Source organism: Haemorhous mexicanus, chromosome 8, assembly GCF_027477595.1.
Source record: "Haemorhous mexicanus isolate bHaeMex1 chromosome 8, bHaeMex1.pri, whole genome shotgun sequence".
Taxonomy (NCBI): Eukaryota; Metazoa; Chordata; class Aves; order Passeriformes; family Fringillidae; genus Haemorhous; species Haemorhous mexicanus.
In genome coordinates, this window is record NC_082348.1 from 7,100,297 (window position 1) to 7,125,394 (window position 25,098).

The window sequence follows — 25,098 nt, forward strand, 5'->3', positions numbered from 1 at the left end:
GAAATGCTGAGGGGTGCAGTGAGCATGTGGGGTGCTCAGTGATCAGTACAGAGACTCAGCTTAAACACCACATCTTCTGCTGAAATGAAGAGGAGGCCTGGTGCAGTGACCCAGGCGTGCTCTGAGCTGTGGCTGTCATTCCACAGGAATTAGGCAGGCACGTGCAGATTGTCCTCATCAGGAATGGCTCCTGAGAAATGGTTTAAAGGCTGCTTTTTTTTCTTGCAAGTTTTGAATGAAATAACCATAGAGCAGTTAGTTTTTCATGCTGGATGAGAGTGACCCAGTCAATGATACAGCATTTTCCAAGCCTGGGTCCTACTTCTGCCCTGGCTTGGCACCTTTGCAGGTTTTTGGGGGATGGAATTTCCCCAGGCCATACAAAGGGAAATTATCTTCCTTTTCTAGTATGCTAATCACTACTTTTCATTTCTTTCTTACAACTTTTCAGTGTACTTGGAAATGTGTTGTGGTTGCCAAATCCTTAATTAAACAAATTAACTATTAGTTGAGTCGAGCCAAATATTTGTATAAGGATCTTCTAAGATAAAAGGCTAATTAAAAAAAAAATCTAATAATTCAGTAGTTGCAAAATGCATCACAGTGTGTTTATATATAGAATAGATGGTTTCAATTTCAATTTTATGCATATATTTATTGAGGATGCAACAGACTTCTGGCACGTGTTAATATGATGCAGAATAAAGCTGATGTGCAGGGCTAGAGGAAAATAAATAACACAATCTGATTTGCACAGTCTGTTTCCATATCACCAGCATGATGAGCTGCTTTGTTGTTTGAATGAAGCAAATGATGTTTGGATTCAGCTGATTTATTGACAGCTCTGTCAGACTGCCATGAAATGAAATAACAACACAACCACCGAATACTGCAGGGGAGCGCTGGGAGGAGAGCGGGGCCGGCCGGGGGTTACCCCAGCGATGTGCAGGAATGCACAGGCAGGAATGGGGGAGCCAGGGGACAATGAACTGCTGCTCACAGGCTTTTCTTTCCTCAGGGAGAAGCTGTGTGTGGCTCGGCTGCAGCGGGAAGTTGCCCAGAGTAAGAGCGAAGGAGCCATGGTAAGCTGTGCCTACTCACTGCTTTGCAGTCCTTGTCTGATATTCAGGCTGGCTGAAGGTGGTCACCAGAGCATCCATGTCTTGGACACAACAAAGGGCTGCCAGTTCATGTGTTCATAAATGTGAGGAAACTCAAGGCTTGGCTTCCTTGGAAAAGCCATGGGAGAGAAAAGCTGCTTCCATTCCTCACTGGAATTAGAAGCAAGGCAAGCACAGAAAGGCAATTTCAGATCAAAAAGCAGTAGATTTACTTGCCTGTTAAATCTAAGCACAAAAAAATGAAAGAACACAAGCATGGCAGCTTAAAAAAACCCCTCAATCTGATAATTTTGTAAATCATGTAATGCTCCTTGTATCTTCATTTTTCATATACCAATTCATGAGATTAGCCTTGTGAGCAAAAGATGAAATGGTAGATTTTTAGTTGACCACAAATCTCAATTTATAGAGTGCCTTATCTCTTCAAAACAATTTTCTTTAGGAACCAACATGTGCTGAGTGTGCTTAATGACTTAATATCTGAGGAACTGTTTCCATCTGTTAAGGAGTTTGTTTGTCCCTGTCTTCAGATAAAATGTCTTAAGCTTCCTTGGGATAAAGCAGACTTGTTCAAAAACCTTAAAACCCAAACTATCCCCTTGAACATATGTGGACGTGCCATTCATCTGAGTTGTACAGTTGGCTGTGAAAGACTTTGGTGGTCCCAAATTTGTTTAACTTAGTGTGGAGCAGCTGTAGCAGGTCTCTGGGGAGAGGATGCTCTGTGAACTGTGTGATGCAGGGTCCTTAAAATCCCACCTGCCTCCAGTGAGAGCCATTTATAAACCCTTAGTGGATAACAGGGTGAGGTGAGGTTTGGAGGGACCTAAGTGACAGGTGGGAGAAACCAGCTCTGGGTTTATTGCTCTTACCACAGCCCTAGATGTGCCCAGCCCAGCTGTGGGAGCCACTGCCCTCTCCCATCCCAACACCACCCCGATGCTCCTGCCCTTGGGGTCTGCAGCGTGGCTGGGCTGGCCACAAGGAGACTTTGAGATGAGGTTTAAGCAGTTGGGAAGCCTGGCCTGTGGATAATTTATAAGAATGGGCACAGAAGTCCTGGAGGAATTGAGGAAAAAACTTTTATCAGGTAAAGTTGCAATCCAGGAGTCCGTGACTAAGATAAAACTCCTGCTGCCTTTGGGAGGAATTTTGCCTGAGGAAGAATGGCAAAGATCAGGCATTGGATCTGCAATTGCATTTTAGTTTTCAGTGTAAATAAATGTCAAAATCTGGGAAGAGCTGTTTACTCTATTTGAAATATTCCCTTTTTTTTTTTTTTTAAACTAGCATTCCCTTGGAGGCATAGCAGTAATATAATATATTGAGTGTAAAATATACTTAGTGGGATAATCCCAGACTGTATGAAATGAGCAATACTGATTAACCTTCTAGAGCTGCTAAGGCTTTTGGTATGTGCACCCACGTTGTGGTCTCCTCTCTTGCCTGGCAGACACTTCTTGTGCTTTTCACTGTGGGTTTGTGGATCCCTTCTCTCTGCTAACCAGGGTGTAATTTTGTATAATTTGTTGAGAGGCCAAGTGTTGTAGCCCATTAGGAGCTGACAGGTAGCTCTCCGGGGGTGCAGTCTTCCCCCAAGGTAAATACTGGGTCGTTTTTCCCTCTTCCCTGAGGGTAATAAGCACAATTATCCTGAACTAAAAGCGAGAGCCAGCGCGCCTGTAGAGACGATTGCTTTGAAGCGGTTGATGTATGGAAAGTTCTTTGTGTCTCAGAGCTGGTGATTTTAATATGAAACACAGCAGTCATTAATTAACATTAATGAACTTGCAGGGCTGCGGGCAGTGTGAGAGCAGCAAGGGTCCAAGGGCTGGAGCATTTGAACCCAGGGGAGGCCCGGGATTAAGAAAGTCGTGGAGCCGCGTTCCCAGGGCGAGGAGCCGGCTGCGCATCCTGGCTTTGGAACAGATCCTTTCCAAGCGCTCGTAGCCAAATTTCGGCCAGGGATTCGGAGCGAGCAAGCCCTTGGCAAGCGGCGGGGCTGCCTCCCGAGCGGCGCTGGCTGCCCGCAGGGTGCCCAGCCCGTGTGCTGCTCTGCTCTGTGCCGGGCATGCCCCGGGGCCAGCGGGCTGGCAGGGCCACCAGCCGGACACGGGGCGCCCGGGGGCTGGCGGTGCTGTCACCGGCTGCCACTCGGGATCAAAGCGATGGCATCCCCGCAGCCTCCCTGCCAGGGACAGGCCGCGGCTTTATTTAATCACTAATTAGCTAATCGCCTTTACTCGCTCCCATTTTCTTTTTGTTTGTTGTGCTGGTTAGATTGGCGTGGTTTTCATGGAACCAGCTCCTTCATATGAGGAGGGCGCAGGTGACAGCACGTGGCACCTTTAGTGGCACCTGCAGTGCCTCAGTCTCGTGGAGAGCATTTCTTGCAGGGAGCACAGGGAGCTGCCCTGCATCCTGGCAGGGATGTGTGCAGGGCATCACACAAGCCTTTGGCAGGCTGGCACCTCGTGCAATACCCACTAGCATTTTCTGCTTCCTTAAAAATACCCAATTCTTTGGGTATTGCTGGCAGCGATAGGTCAGGAGGGTGAGAGGTGACCACATTATGTAAAACACATAAGGGTGTGTGTTTGGAAGGGAGTTTGTAAGGCTCACTGTAGGGGTGAGCAGAGAACATGTGCCCTGTCCCTGTGGGTGTGGAAGGACGTGGTGCAGTGGGTTTTCCCTGTCCTTCCCACTCGGGTTCCCCCAACACCCAGGAACCACAGCAAGGTGGACATGTACATAAAACCAGTGACTAATAAACTCAAAGCATGTGCTGTAGAAGCTGCTACACCGGGGTGGCTTTGCTCACGAAATGGGTCTGTGCATCTGTGAACATGTGTGATGATGGAATTTGTGTACACAAGGAGGGGTTTTCCTGAGGCTGAAGATTGGTCAGTGTGTGCTGTGTGGTACCAACGTGTGGCACCCACAGTGCTCCCCAAATAATTGGGTTTTTGATATGTCCCAGAGTTACAGTTTTCCTGATTGATTTGTTACTGGAAGGTACTACAAAAGATGAAATGAAGACGCTTCATTTCAAGACAAACATCACCAAAGCCATACAAATAATCTTGTAATTTGTTTTTTCCATATGTTTGTATGGAAAATCTGATACCTTGTATATTGGATGATGCGGATTTATGACTTACTGTAATTGTGAACTGAATCATTCAGACTGAATACCTGACAATTGCTCAAGTTTCTTTATTTTATGAACCACCATCAGTGGTTGAGCAATATTGATTGCTCAATATCAAAATGTGGAATTACTGCAAATCCATCCCTTGAAAGTTCCAGCAGCACTGACCCAGGATTGTTTGGCTCTTCCTGTCACTCATGGTCTTTTATTTCATAGTGTGCATGTTCATAATTTTCTTAGTCATGTCTCTTCTGACTCATCAAGGATGACTCTTTGTAAAGGAAATTGAGATGATCAGTTCATCTGTGTACACTTCTCACTGCATTTGATGGGGACTGTGCAGGTGTCTGTAGTGACAGAGATCCCATTTTTAAAATAAGCAGCTTTCAAAGCAAATCACAAGTTTATTTCAAAACATTCTGAAGACTGAAAACCACGTTAGTCATCAAAGTATTTTTTATATCTTTGAAGTGCATGAATTTGCACCTTTGGGCACAAAACATGACCAGGAAAAGTGTTCACGGTGAAATTTTCTTAACAGTGAACAGTGCCAGGGTGGGAAAAATATGGGAAAAATGTTGCCACACTTTAACAGTAGAGTTCTTGTGGTAGAGTGTTGTTTTAGCAGAAACTTGTTTAAAATCCTAAAATGATCCAAAAGGATATACAATTATATTTTGATAACTTGAAGTTTAATAATTACCCAGAAAAAAGTTACATTTTTTATTTGATACCTTTATTTGTGTCTGTGCTATGCAGTTTTGTTGGTTTGCTTTTTCCATCCAAGTCCTTTAGTTCAACTCTGTTTTCCATTAGTTCAGTGGCCTGTAACCTACATAAAAGAAATTGTACCACTCTGGCAATTTAGCTGTGAAGGTTAAAGTGGGATGCTACTGCCTTTTATATCTACATGGGTTTCACTTAGGGTGGGCCCTAGGCTCTGATTTACCATGTGTCCTGCTGCGCCTTTAAGTGATGCAAAGTGATTATCATGGGCTCTTCCTGGTGCCCATCTATCCCACACCTGCACCCTTTTGTTGAAAACACACCATGTTAAGTGAATGTGAGCTCCCCACTGAATAGGTTTCCACCCTCCAGTAATCCTTCTGCATTAGATTGATTTATGAATGTATCAGATTCTTTGTTAGCATGTAAACCACTAATTAATTTAAAGCTCTCTGTGGAAAAATTAAAGCCCTGGTTAAGGCTTTCAACAGGCTCAGATGGTGCTAATAATGGAAAAACAAGTTATATTAATGAGTTTTGATGTGATCAGCACAATTCTTGCTTTACAAACAGTTTTTGCAGTAAAACAGTGGAGACTGCAAGTTTTTAAATAAAGAGTGGAAGAAATAAAAAAGGCTTAAAAAACCTCGCAGAGTCAGTAACATGTCCCATTATGATAAGGAACTGAGTCACTTCTTGTTACAACTTTCTTAAATGTAGTGGATTTAGATATATGTAACAGTCTCCTCAAAAACCACGGGAAGTGCAAGCCACTCTTGTTGCCAGATTGAAACCTAAATTGTAATCAGCTTTGAGAAGATCTGCCTCTTCTCATCAAGCAGTGCCAAACTGGAGCGTCCACATGGAGATGGATGTGTTGAAGTACAGAAAAGGTCTTGACTGAAATTGCATTAAAGTCAGTTGAAAGTTTGACTGTGTTCTCAGCTTTCCCAAATTACCTGGGAGTTTGTATGTATTTTCAGTTGTTTGCTCTTTACTCAACTTCAGGCTTTTAGCATGGGTGCTGGTTTTTGGTGGGAAGAAAGAGACCATACCCCAGCTCGATGGTGCTTTGTTGAGCTGAGTGAAATAAAGATAGAAAGCAAAATCTTCTTCTTTATTTATTTTTTTTTTTTATTATTCCTTGTAGGAAGCTGAAAATGCACAGTTGGAGAGGCAGCCCATGATTGTAGGAAATTGTGCCTCTGCTGGGAGCTGCATTTACCTCTCCTGGTGCTCAGCTCTTCCAGGGCACTGAGACTCAGGGCACCTCCCCGGCGCTGGGCTCGGCTCCGCAGCTGACGATGCTGCCCCGCTCATCAGCTGCAGGGTCAGCGTGCTCAGAGCCCCAGCTCCCAAGGTCTGCACTATGTACCAGGTTTTTAGGGAGGAGGGGAATGCTCAGGCTGCTCTGGAGCCAGGGTGTTGCAGATGGCAGCAGAATGTCCTGCCACGAGCACAGAGGCAGTTGCTGTCACCAGCGTGATGAATCCTGCCATCCCCTCCAGCCGTGGGGGAGGCTGCTGTTGCAGAAACACTGGGGTCATTTAAAAATAGAGGATATTTAGTAATAAATGAAGTGTTAAAGATGAGGTACAAAAGGCTAAAAGTTCTTTCCCACCTTCTGCGTCCTTATGTTCTAGGAAAGCATCTATCTGTGCTTTAATTAGAAAATAGCAGAGAGAGAGAGAGAGGCAAAGTAGCTGTTTTGAAATGTCTCATTGAATATACAATATCCTAAGCCAGAAAGAAGCAATCTGACCCTTGTGCTGCCCTCTCTGTGAAGCTGTGTATTTATGCACAGATAGCCCTGCTGTCTGGCTCCTTTTTCTCAGAAACTTCATCATACAGCCCTCATGGAAACTCAGTGACATTAGTAGCAGCTTTAGCATCAATAATGATTATCGAAATTCTTTACAAGCCTGGTTTAATGCTCCTGGACCTCATTAGTTTTTCATACTTCATTAGGCCAAATGCCCTCATTCACAACTTTGCATTTTTATCTTCAGCGGTTTTAAAATAAAACCTTATGTCCTGGGTACCTTTTTGTTGTTTGCTTCAAATTTGCAAATACATGGATATTTTGAAATTCTGTATTTTAAAGCTATTATGAATGTAGGTATTCTCTATGATTTAAGCTGCTGACACTTTCAGCAGTCATTTTCCAACGAGAGCCCGATTGCCTCCGCTCAGAGCCGGCCGCCGTTCCAAGCAAGGGTCGCTCTGGGGCGGGGGATGAGTTCCGAGCGCGGTTTGTCCCGCGGGCTCCGCGCTGGAGAGCGATTCCCATGGATTGGGGCCGGCCGGGCGCTCCCCGCTCCCGCCAGGAGAGGGCGCTGCAGCCACGGGAAAGGCGCCCCTGGAATTCCCGGCTGCGCTTGGATCTCGCCATTCCCAAGGCAGCGATGCTCCCTCCACCCGCAGCGTCCGCGGCTTTTGCCGAAACCACCGGCACTGAGAGACCAGCGCTGAATCCAGAGGAGCAGAAATAAGCTTTTCCCCTTCAGCTGGAACTCACCGAAGTGGTGTCTCTCTCTTCAGCAAGTATTTAGTCAACGTAAGAAAAAAGTCAAACAGAGTTATGTAAAAATCACTGAACACAGAAAAAAAAAAAAAAAAAAAACCAACATCAAAATGCATTTATATAAGGCCTGAAAGTAAAACAGAGGCAATGTGTAGAAAGCATGTCACGTTGGCTAAAGTGCCCTCCAGTAGAAATTGCCATTTATAGATAACAAAGGCAGGGGATGTGCAAGTACAGAAAGGGCACGGGCAGTCTCATAGCATCCATGGTGGATGGAGGATTGGAGTGGCAGTTGGCTCCAGCATGAAGCAAATCCTGCTTTATGACTGGAAGCAGATGGATCCTGCTCTAGGCAGTACCTCACTGCCTAATGGGAGTGATGCGCCCATGCACTAACAGTGAGTTGCAGACATTTTCATATCAAAGGTTAAGCTCTGCAATCCTGAGCTCCTCCAGGCAATGGCAGGAGTTGACTCAAGTAAGCCACACACTTGCTGGATTAATGTTTTTGCAAGGGTGACCTGAATAGGGCCACCAGTCTGCAGGCTGAAAAGGCAGAACATTTCTGGTCTGGTTTTAGCTCATGCAAAAAAGGGATCTCAGGTAGGACTGAATTAGTCACAACATCTAAGGATGAGGAAGAGGAAAGGTGAATGTGTGCACTGGGCCAACCAACAGTTTTAATTTTATGCAAACTAGGAAGGTAAATTTATACAGATTAATAGTAGTGAAACTGCTGTGGTATACTTGGTGTTGCAACTTTGTTCTTGAAGTACCTGGGGAAATTAGTGTGGTACAAGAAGCAAAAGAAGTTGCTAGATTTTTGTTGGGCCTGGTTTGTTTGGTTTATTTTTTGGTGGCCAGTAGTTAAACTATTACTGTAGAATTTATAATGCCAGCAATTGCTTCTGTAAAAGGTGTGTTTCTGTTGTTAATTTGGGAAACAGAGAGAAATCCATTAATTTTTCTTCTTAAGACTTCTCTTAATATTTTTTTTAAATTAAAGGTTTTTTCCCTGCATGGGGCAGAAAAGGTTACCAGGAGAGAGAGAAAGTTCTTGTACAAGGAAGGACAACATTTATATACCAAGAGTCTCTCAGTTGTGCTGCTTCTATTAATTTCCCATTTATTTAAATTCATGCAGTATTCTTGGAGCTTGTTCTGTGAAGTCAGTGCTGACCCTTGGAACGAGTCAGCTCAAGCAGTGCTTTAAATTGCAGTGCTTTAAATTGCATGTGGGAGTACAAACTCCTTACTGCAACCAGTCTTTGTTCAGCATCCAGCCCATGGAGCCCTGATCCAGACCTGCTCCACAGCACCAGGAGAGCAGGGTAAGCTTCTGCTGGCTTGTCAGCTCCCTCTGGGCAGTGACACAACATAGGTTTATAGAAAATAATCTGCTGAGGGTGAATAAAAGAGAGACAGCAGAAACTGGGAAAAACTCTTGGCCCATTTCTGACCACTGAACACTTTGCAAGTAGTCAGGAAAACTGTTTACAGCTCATCTGAAAAAGATTTGGACTTTATATTTTGGACAATATTCTTTGTGCCATTAAGTGCCATGAGCATTTTTGTTGTTTTTATCTTGGCAGAGCACAATCACATCTCACTGCAACTTCTCTCCAAGATTTAAAAGGAATATTAAAATGTAGTAAGGAAGTAATGTCTTCCTGTACTAAATCTATTTAACTTTGTACAGATTCATATAATTTGGGCAACTGTGATTCTTCCTGTCCTTTCCCTCCCAAGTCCAGCTCTCATAAACTTTAATTCAGTTTTTGCTTTGTCAGGAGTTTGCTTTTCCATACTTTCTGTTTGTTTTGGCTCCATGTCCACTGCATTGTGATAAGGCATCTTTTGATATTCTACGAGATCTTTCATAATGAAGATCTCATGACACAGTTTTCCAAGTCTGGAGCTGGTGATCAGACTTGCTTGCATGTCCTGCAAGAGGAGACTGTCTAGACTGTGGGAATGACTGTGATGTTTGGATTGTGTTATTTCCATACCGCTTGGTGTGATGCACTCTGTAGTTAGTCTGGAAATTAATGACAGTGCCAGGCCTGGTGCAGGGCCTTACCTGGCAGTGAAGTGGCTTTTCTTCCTTCTCCAAACTACATGGAAAAGTTGTGCTTTCCATGTAGTACCTTGCTGTGACTGTAAATAACCAGGTGCTTAAAACCCTTCTTTACTACATTCATTAATGGTAATGTTCTTTAACTTTGGTGTCCTACAAGGCCTGTAATTACCTTTGCCACCTAAATCCTTTATAATCTTGGAAAATATTAAATTTCTGATCTAATTTGCAAAACAAGCTTTGTTCTGACTCTTCTGCTGTTTGTCTGTTTGCCTGTGTAGGTAGTGAACTCTTTGGGGAAGAGGCTAGGTCTTCTGAATAGTGCTGGTTGATGCTTGGATCCTGGAGTGTGCCATGAACAGTCACAGCCCAGGGGCTTGGAATGAATAGTGAGAGGGGATTTGGTTCAGTGTGTGCTGTTCACGCCACTGTCATTGTGCAATTACATCTTTATGCTGCACATTGTGATTGGCATCCATGGTGACATTGCTTATTTAGAAATACTTTCTGAGTGTTGGGGAAAAATCATTATCTCTTGGGAACATCCTCTTCCTGGTGGTAAGTATTAAAAAGTGCCCTGTGGCAGTGGCTGGCACAGTTTTCCATTTGAGAAGCTTTTTCCATGAGTGTCTCTGGAGGAGCAGGTCAGAATTTCCAGGTGCTTGTTGGAAATCTTGAGTTGTGTACTGCTCCTTGATGTCATTCCTAATTAACCACCCAAAAAGGGAAAACCTGTGAGGTAGGAGATATCGTCAGAAAATACATGCACTAAGTGAGAAGTTGAAAATTATTTTCATACTACAACTAGCCTTTGAGAGTTGCCAGCTCTCATAGTCTAAAGGCAGGTTTCCAGTGCTTGTATCTTCCATCAGTGGATAAGGGAAACCTGTTCACAAATAGGTGGGAGGAGATAAGTGGAAGTGAAGGTGTGAAGACTGCAAGTGATCTAACACACATCAGAAGGAAGAGCTTGAGAAGGAACATGAGCAGGTGAGCAGAAATACTCTTGTGAACCGCAAGAAACAAGAATATCAGCTCTGGAAATGTGTTTAATGGGTAAAGGGCAACGGGAAGGAGAAACTTTTCTTCTTTTCTTAGTTTTGCTCTCTCCATGTTGCTACTGGCTTACAGCTCTGTGCCTGGGCAGGAGCAGGACCAGCAGTGCTCTGTGGCATTGGTCCTCATAAACCCACAGCAGCTGAAGCTGAACCAAACCCTTGTGCACCTGATTCCCAGGAACCCAGCTCTGCTTGCATGGTCATTTGCAGTGTGGGTGGCTCTTCTCAGCCCCATTTAGACAAGTTTGTTCATAATTCTCCTGTATTGAATTTGATGTCAGACTTGATGGCTTGAGTGAGTGACAGGAGTTGTTTGTTTTAGTAATATATTGCAGGAGTCCCCAGAAGCACTGGGGCAGAGCATATTTCCTGTTCTGCAAATGTGCAGCAGAATTTATTTTTTGCCAAAACTGAAAGACTACATAATTACAAAGAGTTTGCTAAACTACTCTTCGTTGTGCCTGGTGGGCTGTACCCAAACTGGCATGGCTGGGATTCAGGAAGCCTCTAAAGCCTCACTGGGCTGCCCTGATTCAGGGCAAAGGGGTCACTCTCCTGCTTTTAAAGTTTCTGCCCCAGTGAAAGACAAGGGAGCTACGTGTGGAAATGAGCTGAAAATTTAGCGTGCTGGCCAAAAGGTACTAAAAAATTCAGAATGACTCTCCTGACTCCTGTTTCAGTGTTCTACGTGGTAGAAAATGTTCATGCAAAGTCCTGAGTTTTAATTATGTGATTATGTGTTTTATTGTCCAGAAGCAGAACTTCTGCTCAGTCTAATAGCTGCTGATTTTTTTTCAACTAAGTGCTGAAGGTGGAAGTGGCAGAAGAGGGTAGAGCTGCACTACTTGGTTCTAGTAGTTAGTTTTTTCTGTAGAAAAGGAAACATATTTTTTCTCTTCAGGAATATCAAGCTAACACTGCAAATTGTCAACACTCACTATTAAGTAGAAAAAAGCCAGATTGTTATTTTATGTCTTAAATGAGATGTGTATGTGACTGTGTGCAGTTAATAGATGAGGATAAACTAGGGTTAAATCCAATAAAACAGATAATCCTGCATAAAAAGATTAATGTGGTAATGAAGACCAGAGAAGTAAGTGTCAGAGTTTTTATATCTGTTTCTGACCTTCAGCTGTACAAGTGTATCCAGGCTACTTGTTCTAGTAGGAAAGGGGGCTAAGGGAGTAAAGCCTCTAAAGGCTGGCACTTAGGGTTGAGCTGAATTTGGTCTCTGGAAACACAAACAGAAATTCAAGTGGACCTATTAGTGAAAACTGATAGTGCAAAATTATATCCGGTGGAGAAAAAGTCTTTTAATTATTTCATTTTTACCAGCAAAGGAATTAAAAACTGCGTGAAAAGTTGCTTGGGTTTTTTTTTTTTTTTTTCATGTTCTGCCAGGTACCAGACCTTTAAACTCAGGCTGGCCCCTGAAAGTTGAGTCAGTTCTTTGGAGTGTGTGTGTTGTCAGCACTTATAAAGATTTTGTAGTGGCAGCTTTGTTAAAAATACCATAGAAGATGTGCCAGCTAAAAGAAAAACCACAGCATTTCCCTACTGCCTGTGGCAGTGCCTGCAGTGCTAGAGGGGTAAATATGGAAAACAGACATGTTTGTCAGAAAATGAAAGCAGTAGGACTCTGGAATCAATGCAAGGAACAGCTGAGTAAATAAGGCACCTTTTTTTGCACTTCCTTACCAACCATAAATGGACTCTACAAGTGGACACAGGAAAACTGTAATAAAATCTGACATGTTCATGGGGAATGCTGTAAAGAGCCTGAGGAAAAGAAGTGCTGTATGGAAAGGTAGCAGCAAAGTAGCAATGCCAGAGGTGTTGAATGCATCAGCTGGGAAAGCAAACAGAAGAGTGTGTGTGAAAATGAAATTATTGTTTTATCCCAGATCTGTGGGGGTCTGATGGCACTGCTGACTGCTCTGAGCCACATCTTATGACTGGCATGGTTAAGTTCTACTTCTCTCAGCCTCGTGAATTTTCTTTAACCTTAGATCTATTTCAATTAACTCCTTGACATCCTATTTACTAGCAGGAAATACAAACACATGAATGAGAAGTGCAGAGAGTGAAGAAGCCCTAACCCCCCCCAGCACCAGGGCAAAAAGCCACACACTATCCTAGCCTGTGAGTAAATCCCAGAACTCCCTGGAGCACCAGGGTCCCACTGACCAATCTGTTCAAGCCAAATCAAACTCTCAGAAGTGTGTTTTTTCCTGGTTTTATCCTGCTGCCTTAACTCCTATCTCAGCAGCACAGATCCAGGCATTCAGTCCTTTGGAAAGAGAGCATTTCTATCATCTAAAGGCCATTTGGTCAGTGGCAGAGGAGGCAGGCACACTGGCACTGCAGATAAGCAGGGGACATTTAGCACGTGGCGTGTCCCTGCTGGGGGTTACTGTCACCCCAGCTGAGTGGGCTGGGATTGTGCTGCTGCTCCATCCCAGGTTACTTCAAAGCCCTGCTGGGGGCTCAGCTAAGCCTAGCCTAGTTCCTGTGCTGAGCCTCAGGCAATTCTCTGCTGGCTGGAGAGGCTGGTGGCCTCCAGGTGCCATCAGGAGGGATCAGTCTGGGGCAGGCACCTTGGCTACCAGCACAGCTGGATCTGCCTGGTGGCTGGGCCCTCATTTAGGGCTCATGACCTGGGTCTGTGTCCCCTCCCTGCACACTGCAGGGAGTGGAGCAGGAAATACAGCGTTGTTTCATGTGGATTGCATAGGTTAAAATCCATCCCAGGTGTGCAAGTGTAGTGTGAGTGACACATCACCTTTCTTTGACTTTTTTACCTGTCCCTTCTCTTCTGCCCTTTCACAAATTCTGTTTTATATCTGCTGGGCACTATTCTGTGGGGCAGTTGAGAAGTGTTTGAAAAGATTTTATTCCATTATCAGTCTCAAGGAAGGGTGAGATTGTGAGATGTAAAACTCAATGCCATTCCATCAGAAGCCAACCCATTTCCTGATTATAATACATTATAAATGTTTTTCAGCCTGTTAGCTTTTCCACACAATGCTGCTATTACTTCTAAGGCCAATCACCTATATTTTTACCCCATGTGGTCCTGCTACAATGCATCTTTCACAGTTCTAATTCTCTTAAATATTTAGTATTTTTGCAAAGCTGTATTTTGAAACTTGTTGAAACTTGTTTCTAGTTCCATCTCTCTCTCGATAATGTCATCTCTATTCCATGGTCTTCCTAAGTCCAAGTTCTTTTAAATGGACAGGCATCAATGTTTGAGAAATCAAAGTCTTCAATGCACTTCTCTCCCCACACTCTGTCTGGTCTTCATAGCCATTTGCAAATATGCAAAAAATACTGCTCTGTGGTAATGTTTAAATGGTGGCTTATCAAAAAAAAACTGGTTAAAAGGAATTTATAGAAGTCTTCTGAGTCTGAGCTGACCACTGTTTGCCACAGTTCATGGAATTATCTTCGATAGACACTCCAAACAATAAAGACAGGACCTGGAAAATAGCTGACTTTTTTAAAAAACACTTTAGTGAATCTTTCTTAGCTGTGGGATACCCTGGTTTTCAGACCTCAAGGATTCTCTTCACTCCTATCTCCTGAAGTCTGTGTCTAGGCTGAAATTTCATCCAAACTGACAGCAAATACCTGTTACTTAGCTATAAAAGAAACCAGTGCCACATCAAAAATTAAATGTAATCTCAGCAAGGGTGGAAATTACCCGAAATCATGTGGCCTGAGGCTCATCTTGTGCCCCTACACAGAGCACAGCTGTTGCTGTAGGTCACAAAAAGTGCAAAGAACTTGTAATGTGCTTGAGAGAACTTCACACAAATCTTCTGGCCCTTGCTGCAAGACTTCTGATCCAAGAGGGAGCTTCTGCCTGCCAAGTATAGACAATGTCCCACGAGATCAGGCATATTCTTGAACCTGGGTCCTTCTTGGATCATTTCTTTCTTATCTTTGGGTTAATTTATTTCTTATCTCTTTGAGTCATTCCGTGGCCTGTTTGTTCAAATAAATCCACTGGAAATTGGCTGAGCAGCCTGCAGTCTGTCCCCAGCAGAACATTCAGCTCTGAACTCTCAGTCTGTGAGCATTTAGATGTGCAAATGCAGGCTGTACCTGTGTTATAGTTCATGTTTTGGTGCCAGTTTTATTTATTCACAGATACAGTTTTGTTCCTATGATGAATTCACGTTCTAAAACCTCAGTTCTGTTTCTGTGAGCTGGAGCATTTGTTTTGCCAGACAACATTTTACCTTCTATTTACTCTGTTGCTACGTTGATATCCCTTCAGGAAATGTTTGAGAATTGCAGATCTGATAGAAAATTGTAGGAGAATCAAAGAACTGACACTGAATCAAACAACTGACACTTTGCTGGCCCAGGTGGGTTGGCTCTTGCAAGTTGCTCTCTGCACAAGCTCCTTGGTGCTGTTTTATGGTTCAAACACCATTATTATAAAACTTCTGGAGTCAAACAAGTGGGGAACATAAACAGAGCCTGGGGATTTTTGCTTGTGTGCAGCTGAAATAGACAAGGCTCTTTGTAAAGTACTCACCTTGATTTTATAACATTGGTTCTAATAAGAAGATACTGTATATAGCTGGTAAAAAAAAAAAAACCAAAAAACCAGCTTTATCCCTAGTTAGAAATCTTAATGTAATGCGAGTCACCTTACCAAAAAAAAAAAAAAAAAAAATGTAGCAAAGGGCTTGAAATTATAATTACCCACTGTAATCTAAGAAGTTTCAGGATTTTTTTTCCATTTTTTTTTCCTTAGCAGTGCCACTCTTTCTAATTTTGTTATTGGCAGTTTTTTACTTCACGCTTTTGAATACTAGGTGTTCATATGGATTATGTCTGTCTTAATACAGTTTGCAAGTTTTTATTTGAACTTGAAAAATATTTCATTATGTTTAATTTAGAGAAATGAGATTTCTTTAATTGCTATCTGTAGAAGCTATTAGAAGCTCAATTACATTTGCAAATTCATTTTTAAAAGTGTTATCATTTAAAGATTAGTAATTAAAAAAAATAATCATGACCTGACTATGTGCCACTTCAGGTCCACTAATAGTATTCTCTCTACACCCTTCAAACTGTAAGAAAATAATGTTTCAAGTGGAAAAATGAATTATGCAAGGCTTCAAAATTGGGCTAGCAATTGTGAATATGAGTAAATAGCAATAGTTTTATTAGGGAGACAAGATTTTCAAAATATGTATTACTTGCCTCCATTCAACAGTGCAAATATGACTGAGAGATGAGCTTTAAGGAGCTGAGAGAGTGATGGCTGCTGGGTGCAGGTGTTCCAGCTGTGTGGAGCCTCCCTGTGCCTGTGCTGCTGCCAGGGGCTGTGTCTGCAGCTGTGTGTGTCCCCAGGACACAGAGTTCACTTCAGTCTGGTAACTCCTCAAAGACTCTGAGGGGCATTTTTTGCTATTTAATTTCTTTTCCCAAGGTGACTCTGATATTTGGTGGCCTGTCACTGGGTGTTTCACAGAATTCAAGAGCTGCTGGGCAGTCAGAGCTCCCTTCTGGAGCAGAGGCTGTTTACCACAGCTCCTGGAGGGGATGGGCAGGCAGTGGTGCTCACTATCCAGCTCTCAGCCAAAAGGTTTTATATGCTATTTAATTTTTTTTTCCTTGTAAAATAAATGTTATCACAACTCCAACTATATATACAGTACTGCTGGTGTAATAGCCTGCCTAATTCAGATTAATTGTAGGCTTGCAATGATAAAGGAGCTCCAGCACAGCAGTTATTCTGTCGCACTGATGCAATTAAAACCATATCAATGCAATATAAATAATGGTAAATTAAGTTGCTGTCCCTCCACATGGTGGCAATTTTGAGCTAGTGCACAATAAAACCTAGCATCCTATTTTGTTCAGAAGAACTGCACCAAGAAACAGTTTCTAATTTCCTTGAATGGCTCTGGAGCAGCTTTATCACCCAACAATATGAAGTGTGTAAACTGCTGTCACCAAAATATCACTGATAATAATAATAATGAGCATTTCCTGTTTTGTTGTGCATTGTAGAGGTAAGAAAAGCTTGAGTTTTACATCTGAAACTCATGGGATACCTGTGCTATCTGAGATGAAGCTAAAGAGACAGATGTGCTAGCATATAGAAATTTCATAGTGGAAAATGCATGATTTACTTCCAATTATTTAATTTTAACTGGTTTCAAGGCATTTTTAGAAAATTCTGAAACAAATTATTGAATGTCAGTCAGATTTTCCTCGGGTTTTTTTGGGCAGCCTGTCACTTTTGGAGCAGAACGCTGTTCCCAAGAGCCATCATTTTTTCTTACTGGTATGAAAAAGCTAAAAGATACCAGCCTAAAATTAGGATACTGCTTTTTATACTATTTATATCTTACTGTTGCAAAGCTGTAGCAGGAATAAGTTTAAGGAAAATGGTTACATCATAGAATAACTGGGAAAAAAAGTAGAGATTTAATATAAACCAAGGCAGGGTCTTTCTTTGCCTCTGTAGTACAAGTCTGTAGGGTGAAATGTGAAATGAAAAAATTCATTTTGATTGCAAAGCAGCCCCAGAACCTCACCATTAACTTTCTTATTTGGAAGAGACGTGGAAGTAAAGCTACCTCTCCTTCCATGAACCCTCCAAGTGTTTGTGTTATTGCTGTTTTCACTTCAGTGCTTCGCTGTGCTTTAAAGACACCTGTAACTTCATCCCTGGGAAGGCTTTGGATGTTTCAGTGTATTTGTCAGTATTCCCAGTGTGGCTGAAAAAGGTAATGAGGGACAAAGGCATATTAACTGCCACTGTTGGAAAGCCCTGCCTTCAAGAGCTGATTAATTTAATCAGTCTTTCTTCAGTAAAATAATTCAGCTTTAAGCAGCCTGTAAAAGTTGTAATAAGCACAATAAGCAGTGCACTTCTTTTCTCCCCATTCTATGGGGGAATGTTTTTTCAGGCTGACAAAGTCCACTACAAGGAATGCTGCAATGTTCTGCAAAGTTGTTTGTCAGTGCCTGGGTTTATTTTTGCAGAGGAGTATTGATTACAGAATGAGAAACATTTGGTTTAACAGGGATCGATGAGTGGCAAACAAAGGACACTGAAGTTTGACTCATTTTAATTTGAACAGAAATACAGTACCCAGTGCAATTCATGATGAATAAAAAATGGTATATGCTCTCTGGTTCTTAATCACATTTCTTTCCTGTCATTTGTGAGTGAGATAGGTTCAGATAGGGACTGTAATATCCTGTGTGCTGGATTTGGGGCCAGGTTGCACGTGGGGAGTTTGGGGGCAGAGCACTGGGCTTTGCAGGAGGGGGACAAGCAGGTCCACCTGCCTCTGGAGAGAGGGGAAAATCTCACCAAGGAGATTCCACCCACCTCCTATGAAAGAAAGATGAGGGAGAACCACCTTGATCTGTTTGATTTGCAAGGCCCAAACACAAGCTCTTACAAAATACCTGTAACTCAGGGAACATTTGTGCTTCCCTTTCCCCAGCTGCTTGGGCTGTGAACAGCAGGGGCTCAGGAATATTTTGTGACACTTGAACAAAAACCATTTGATCACCAGGCATTCTGTTGGGAGAATTAAAGATTCATTGCATCAGAAAGAGTGGGTTACTTTGTTAAACCAACTCGGAGACCAAGTTGCAAATCCCAGATTCTATTTCAATTAATATTTCATAATTGATTATTGAAAAATGGAGCTGCTTCACCATCCCTCTCTCATCTCTTGTCCCAGGCTGTTCCAAGGCTCCTGCCTGCAGCAGTCTTTCAAAAGGGTGATAAAATAACAGGCTTGAATACTTTGCATGTGCACATTTATTCTTAAGAGTCTTGGGCATTGACTTTGCTAGAAAAACTAATTTTAGTGTGCTTCTAGTAGCTGCTGTTTGTTTGCTTCATTCAGTTGTCTTTGTTGTCTTCTCTGTGTCTACATTCTCTCTGGCTCGTGGGATGTTGTGTTGTAAACCAGGCTATGAGTCTGTTAAATTATGACTTTTATGGCAAGGTATCAGAGAAACAGCATCAGAAAATGCATTAAAAATAAATACATAAAAACTCAGTTTGGGTTTGCAATGACTTAATTGTACTTCAAACTTTAAACCAAAAAATATTTTAATCTTTTCTTCCCATCATTTAAATTAATTGCAAAGTATCTGTTTGAAATCAATATTAATTACACAGAAATTGTGACCCTCTTTAGCAAATGCTTTAAAGTAGTTGTTAAAAATTTAATGTGAAGGTTATTAGCCTGATTTTGGGCAACATTAAGCCTGTGCTAAATAGTGTCATGTAGACTTTTTTTGACAAAATATCGGTCCCATGTTTGCACAGTTAGCAGCACTATAGTAAACCCTTTCCTATGATACACAGGGGAAGCAAAGAACAAATTCAAGACTAGAGGATTCTTATTTCTACTTAATCAGTAGCTCTTTCCCCTACTTATAATATAACCTTAATGATGAGATTTCATGTGTGTCCCTTTTAAGACGTTTTTGATATTTGAACTAATCAGTCAGGTTATATCTAGCTGTTCTGAAGAGCTGCTTTCCATAAGACACAAGGATAAGCTAAACAGAAGGAGGAAGGAGCAGTTCCTAATGGAAGTGTTGGGCTGTCCCTGATGGATAACAATGCCCTGTGCAGCCTGCATGGTGTGTGTTATTCTTCACTTGCAGTCATCTTGACACAGAGATAAGTTTTTCCTTAACATATAGATAAAATTATTGATTGTGATGTATGATTTTTTATGTGAAAGATAAATTAACAAGTTAAAAAAGAAAATGCTCTGATATGGTAGGCTGACCTCAGCCTTGGGTCAGCTTTGCTTCTGCTTCCCATCCTTAGCAGGACGTGGGGGACAAAAAATTACAAAAAAGGTTGTGCGCCAAGATAAAGACGAGGAGATAGAGAGCTCTGGAATGAGAAATCTGCTTGAGTTACTGAAATGCTTGACCCTAATGAGGAGAAATCACCAAGTTCTTCTCTGAGAAGTATTTTCATGAGGTTGGTCCTTTCATTCTCATGAGACATTTGATGAATTTACCTGCAGTAAAAGGTAGAGGAGGTAAAACGCCAAGTCCCTGACTTGGAAGGCTTTAGTGTCATCCGTGTCTAGATTTAAAGTTAACAATGAAATAGCTCTGAAATGAAAAAGGGGTAAGACATCAGCATTTCTGTGCCAAGCCCTGCTGTGCCACACATTCCCTCTGTGTGCTGGTGTCAGGCTGTTCAGAAGCAAAGGACCTGCTGTGCATCCCTCACCCCACAGCACCACGTGCATGTCTGCCTTCCAGGCTGCCACCTGCCCCATCCACACTCACACTTCCTCACTCAACAGACCAGACATTGGCACTTTGCTAGAACGTGAAAGAAGCGGGTGCTGACATTTGTGGCACATCCCAAGGTAATTAAGGGAGAGACAAATGGTTGAGCTCCTCTTGGCAGACCCTTGTGTGGCTGCACAGGGTTAGTCCTTAGACTGTGAGCACGGCTATTAACCAGTAACTCTGAGACTAAATGGTGTCTCTTGGTCTCTTCACACAGTGCTGAGGAACAAATCACATTTTTCTGTCAAACACATGCATTCCTTCCAATCCAGTTATAAATAGTGTTCATGTGTTTTGTTTTGATTGCGTGTAGCTCAGATTGGATTCCTTCCTTAACTTTTAGAAGATGACTTAACATGAGGTGCGTGTCCCTGCCTGGGTGAGGAATGAAACATTTTGACACGAACATTTCCACAGCTACACAAGAAGGAGCTTGCTGAAGTGCAGGCTCTGGCTCAGGAGCATAATGAGCAGCCCCTGAAACTTTGTTCATGCTAAAATATTCCAGTACTTGCACCAAGTATCAGTAGAGTTTGCTAACACTGTCTTTCACTCTAGTTTGTTCACATGAATTTTTTGCCTGTTTGGAAAGTCATCAGGGATTTGACTGGGTGGTGTGATGAAAGTCAGGCTCTCTGGGGAGGCTGAAAAGGGGAAGCAAGAACCAAGTAAAGGTTATGCTTCTAAGAAGGGAAGGGTACAGCTGTGCTGCAGAAGGCAAGGAGAGGAAGTAGAGAAAAATAGTTTGAGCAGAGCTTGTGGAGAGAAGAATCTGCAATTAAAGAGGAATAGGCAAGTGGGAATACATAACTTCATTGGAAGATGGCAATGATTTTTCTAGTGTTAAAATGAACTGAAGCATTTCACATGGCACTTTTTTAATTCAACCTTTTCTTCACATAGCATGCTAATTCTATTGCTTTCTATTAAGCTTGTATTCACTAAAAAACCTTTAACCAGTTCTGTTTATTTCTTCTCACACACTTTTTTTTTTGCACAGGAATAAAGGGGGGTTAGCACAGAGGAACCTATAAAGTGCATTGTGTCAGCACAAAATTCCTGCAAAGTTCAGGGATATTTTTTCTTCTTCAAGGAGACAAAAAAATCTAAAAAAAAATCTCTTTTTAATCCTGGCCTTTCTGCATGTTAGGCTCACTTCTCTCTTCTGACACTTCATTATGGATTTTCTGAGTTTGAATAAAAATCTAGTTCTCTTTTCTGGTGGATAAGGTCACTGCTGCTGGGAGCTACTTTCTGTGTGTAGTATACTTCAGTGTTTTGTGTCCTGCAGACTGAAAACTTCCCAAGTGTGGGTGGTCTCTTGCACCTTTTTCTCCCCACTTCACAGTATTTACTGTCTGTGATCTGGCTGAAAGCAGATCTGCTTTCTGCCTGCAAGAAATGGCAGGAGTGCTGCAAGGTTGCCAATAAATTCCTGTGAATAATCCTGGCAGTGAGGGCTGATGGTGTTGTTGCTGTGCAGATGTCTTGTGGGCAAGTCTTGGCCCCATTCTTGCAGGAGGGTTTTGGTAGCTGGGAAGAGAACTCAGAATTTCGGGGCCATAGGTCAGTGCTGTTGTTTCTGGTCTTGTAGCCTTGTGACTGGTTTGTTGTTCATCCCTAAACCTGAAAGGAGCAGGAGTTCTGTACAGCAACAGTACGTGCTCTTATAACTAATAATGTGTTGTAGTTCTTGCCCATGAGGTGGCTGAATTGGAACTGGACATTTAGCTCGTTCCAGAAGTTCCTAATGTTTAGGAATTTCATTCCTGAGTTGTTATTGTTCTTGTAATGCACATGTGTTGCTCATTTAAAGATACTTTTCTTAAGGTAATTCCTACGTTCTTTCTTCTTAAAAAAAAAAGTCCCTATATGGATTTGCTCATCTTTCAGTGCAAGGTGTGTGTTATCACACAGCCTTCCCCACAGAAGGAGTAAATGGCAGCAACAGCATTCTTTGACCTATCAGCAAGAGGTAAATGAAACTTAGAAATAGCTTGTACAGCTCTTTGACCTGTAGGGAGAAGTTTGGGTTTGTGGATCTGTGCTGTCTGTGCGGTTCTCTTCCAGAAGGTGAGGGTTTGTGATGAGCAGGAGCATGGCTGTAGGTACTGCACAGACCCTCTGCAGGACAGGCAATGGAACTGTGAGCAACCTGCAGAACACTTTGCCAGAGAGATGGAGAAGAGGAGACTCATCTGCTTTTTAGAGTGTCACTTTTTGTCTCTCCTACCTGTGGAGAACTGGCTTTGTACATCATGTGGGAAGATTTATTTGGGGACCAGAGCACGGTCAGCATAGCAGACATGCAGAGGTAGCTGCTGTGTAGGTACACACTTTGTGGTAATTGGTAGTGGGGCTGGCCCTGCCTCATCCCCAGCCTCATCTGTAAACCATGTAAAGCATGGTTTTACAGCTGTGAGAAGCAGGAGAACAGCATTGACAGCAATGAGCCATGGAGTGCCCAGGTGCACTGACCAGCCACCAAAGGGAACAGAGGGCACACAGTTGCAATGCATGAACATGAGGGTATAAAAGGTTGGCCTAAAGAACAAGAAGGGCAGATGCTTGAAGCTTTTTGATGTGGTATGGTGTTACTCTGTTTGGGTGAATGCCTAAAGCCTTCTGACATTGTATGATAATACTCTGTGTGTCATGGCTCTCTTGGCTGTGGCATGTGCTGTGACATTGCTGTATCAGAATAAGATCATTGTGGCTGTTGTGATGCTGACTAAGCCTTGAAGGTGTGGCTGAATCTCTGGTTTGCAGTCCATTGTTGTAGTTTAGCTTTACTGTGTCAGGTAGCTCAGGCACAGCCTTGGGTCAGCTTGGCCACTCAGGTGTTCATAGTAGCACCTGAGTTTGCTCCAAGGTGGCTTCTCAGTTCCTGAAGGAACAGCTGCATATTTGGTTTTAAGCCCAGTTTCTACTTGTAGACACCAGTATCTTCTGAAAGCTTTTCTTAAGTCCTAGGTGGTGATGATATATTTCTTTTATGTCATTTTCCTTGTTGCCCACTGACTTGGGAGGTCCTAGATGTCCCTTTAGCAGCAGTGAAACTTGCCTACAAGAGAAGGTGCTGAAAGCATTCAGCAAGAGTTCCAGGAGCAGGATCATTTTGAAGTTGGCATTGATGGGATCTAAGCTGGAGCAATACTGACTGCTGTGAATATTCCTCCCATTCCATCAGCTGAGTTATCCTCTGAGCCAAGTGCTGTCTTCTGCCTGGTGCTGAACTCTCTGCTCTTCCTCCTGTGGCAGAAACCAAGGATTACTCAGCACCTGGCAGGACATGCCTATGTAACACTAAGGACGGTGATTAGATAATTCAGTTAGAACAATGTATTTATTTGCCAGTAATTTGTTTCTTCTTGTGCAGTTTTCCATTTTCCAGGCATTACATATGGCCAACCAGACAGAACCACTCTGTTCTCTGAGTAATTCCCCCTATTTTTTTCACAAGCATATAGATATTTCATTTAAACCTTTGCAGCCTCCCTTTGTGGCATCTGCTTATTTATCACTGTCTTTAAGATCTGTTTTCCACTTGGCAATGTTCATATTTTTGGTCCCCTGGTTACTGCTATTGTAAATTATTATCCAGTAAGATTTATAGCTGTGAGATTTGTACAAATAGCCTGTCTCCCCCATTTAATGGCTTATCTCTAAGTTACCTCTGTTATTTACTAATGAAACTGTATGGATAATTTTTATATACGTTTTTGCAGGTATGCCATGAAAATTTAGGTCAGACATGGAATTACATCAGGCTGTCTGACAGGCTGCAAATCTCTCTGGGTGGGGAGCCCACTGTAGCTTTACAGTGGCCTAAGCTGTTCCTAGGCATGGGAACCCCACCACTGACAGAGAATAATGTAGTGCCATGTAAAATCCGTGGGGGTTTTATTGATTTGTTTTCCCATTTAAATTCACAAGGAGGAAATTTAATTTCACTTCATTTCTTTTTAACAGGGGTCACATGGAAAAGCCTAAAAATACATTTTTTTAAATTGCAGTAACATTTTTAATAATTTTAGGTTAATTTTTCTGCTCCTCTTAATTCATATTTAGTCACTATTGAAATAGGATTTTTAAACCTTTAGGTACCCTATATGTGATGAATTTTTTATTTTTTTTTAAAGGGTTAGGCCATGACATATGTAGATTTAGGATGGTGTGGGTTGGGTTTTTGGGTTTTATGTTTTAAGAATTAGCAAAACCCATGTCCTACTTGCCTTTGAGAGCTGTTAGTAACATTAATGACACATTTATCACTCTTGTATTGGTTTAATTTGTACTCAGATTTTGAAAACATATACATTATCAAAGTGTTTCACTAAGTAAATTCAAATAAACTCCATTCTACTGATAGGGATCCTCCTCTCAGCCAAAACAAGAAAAGCAGAGGCTACAGAATTTCCTCCTTGTGAGGCTGAAACATTCAGGAATGGGTGAAAAGTTGACCTCTTGATTTGTTTCATTTTTCCCATGTCTGCATTCAAGCAAGATGGGTCACAGATCTCAAATACAATTTTTTGTATTTATTTTGAATGGAGATAAAGGAAAAGCACTTTGAAGGAGCGGGTGGGTATTTGTTTTTCAATATGATGACATCCATGAGTGAGCTGAGGAAGGGTAACTCAGTGCGATGGAATATTCTGAAAAAATTCTTCCCTCTGTAACATTGCTGCACAAAAAAGATAGCACTGGTTTAGTGGGGTAATTATTTTGATTTTTTTGGATGATTTTTTCAAATTTTTTCCTAAAAGTGATGTTTATGTGTAAAATTAATTGTTATGGTATTTCAGCGTGAGAAGCTGATACATGAGCTGGAGGAAGAAAGACATTTGAGACTTGAGAGTGAGAAGAGGTTACGGGAGGTGACGCTGGAGTCGGAGCGCAGCAGAGCCCAGATGCGGGGGCTGCAGGAACAGTTTTCCAGGTATGTGCCACCAGGAAACTGCATCCAAAATATGGCAAAAACGTCCTTTGGTGCAGACATTGTCCACACCTGTTGATAACTTGAATGGATCTACTCTAAGGCAAAACCTGCTCTCCCTGGGAAATTCCATAAACAGGCTGTTGGCTAAATGATGTTGGAATACTTAAAAGTTTTAAGC

The 25,098-nt window shown here is 42.2% G+C and overlaps 1 protein-coding gene across 2 annotated transcripts in view; it reads left to right on the forward strand.

The window, feature by feature from the left end:
* Positions 1 to 25,098, forward strand: part of NCKAP5 (NCK associated protein 5) — a 351,387-nt gene that overhangs the window by 153,817 nt on the left and 172,472 nt on the right. For both annotated transcript variants that reach the window (XM_059852591.1, XM_059852590.1), the window contains 2 exons: positions 1,023 to 1,082; positions 24,787 to 24,920. In XM_059852591.1, the coding sequence (XP_059708574.1) occupies positions 1,023 to 1,082; positions 24,787 to 24,920 (194 nt within the window). Of the gene's footprint in view, positions 1 to 1,022; positions 1,083 to 24,786; positions 24,921 to 25,098 lie in introns of those variants that run through there.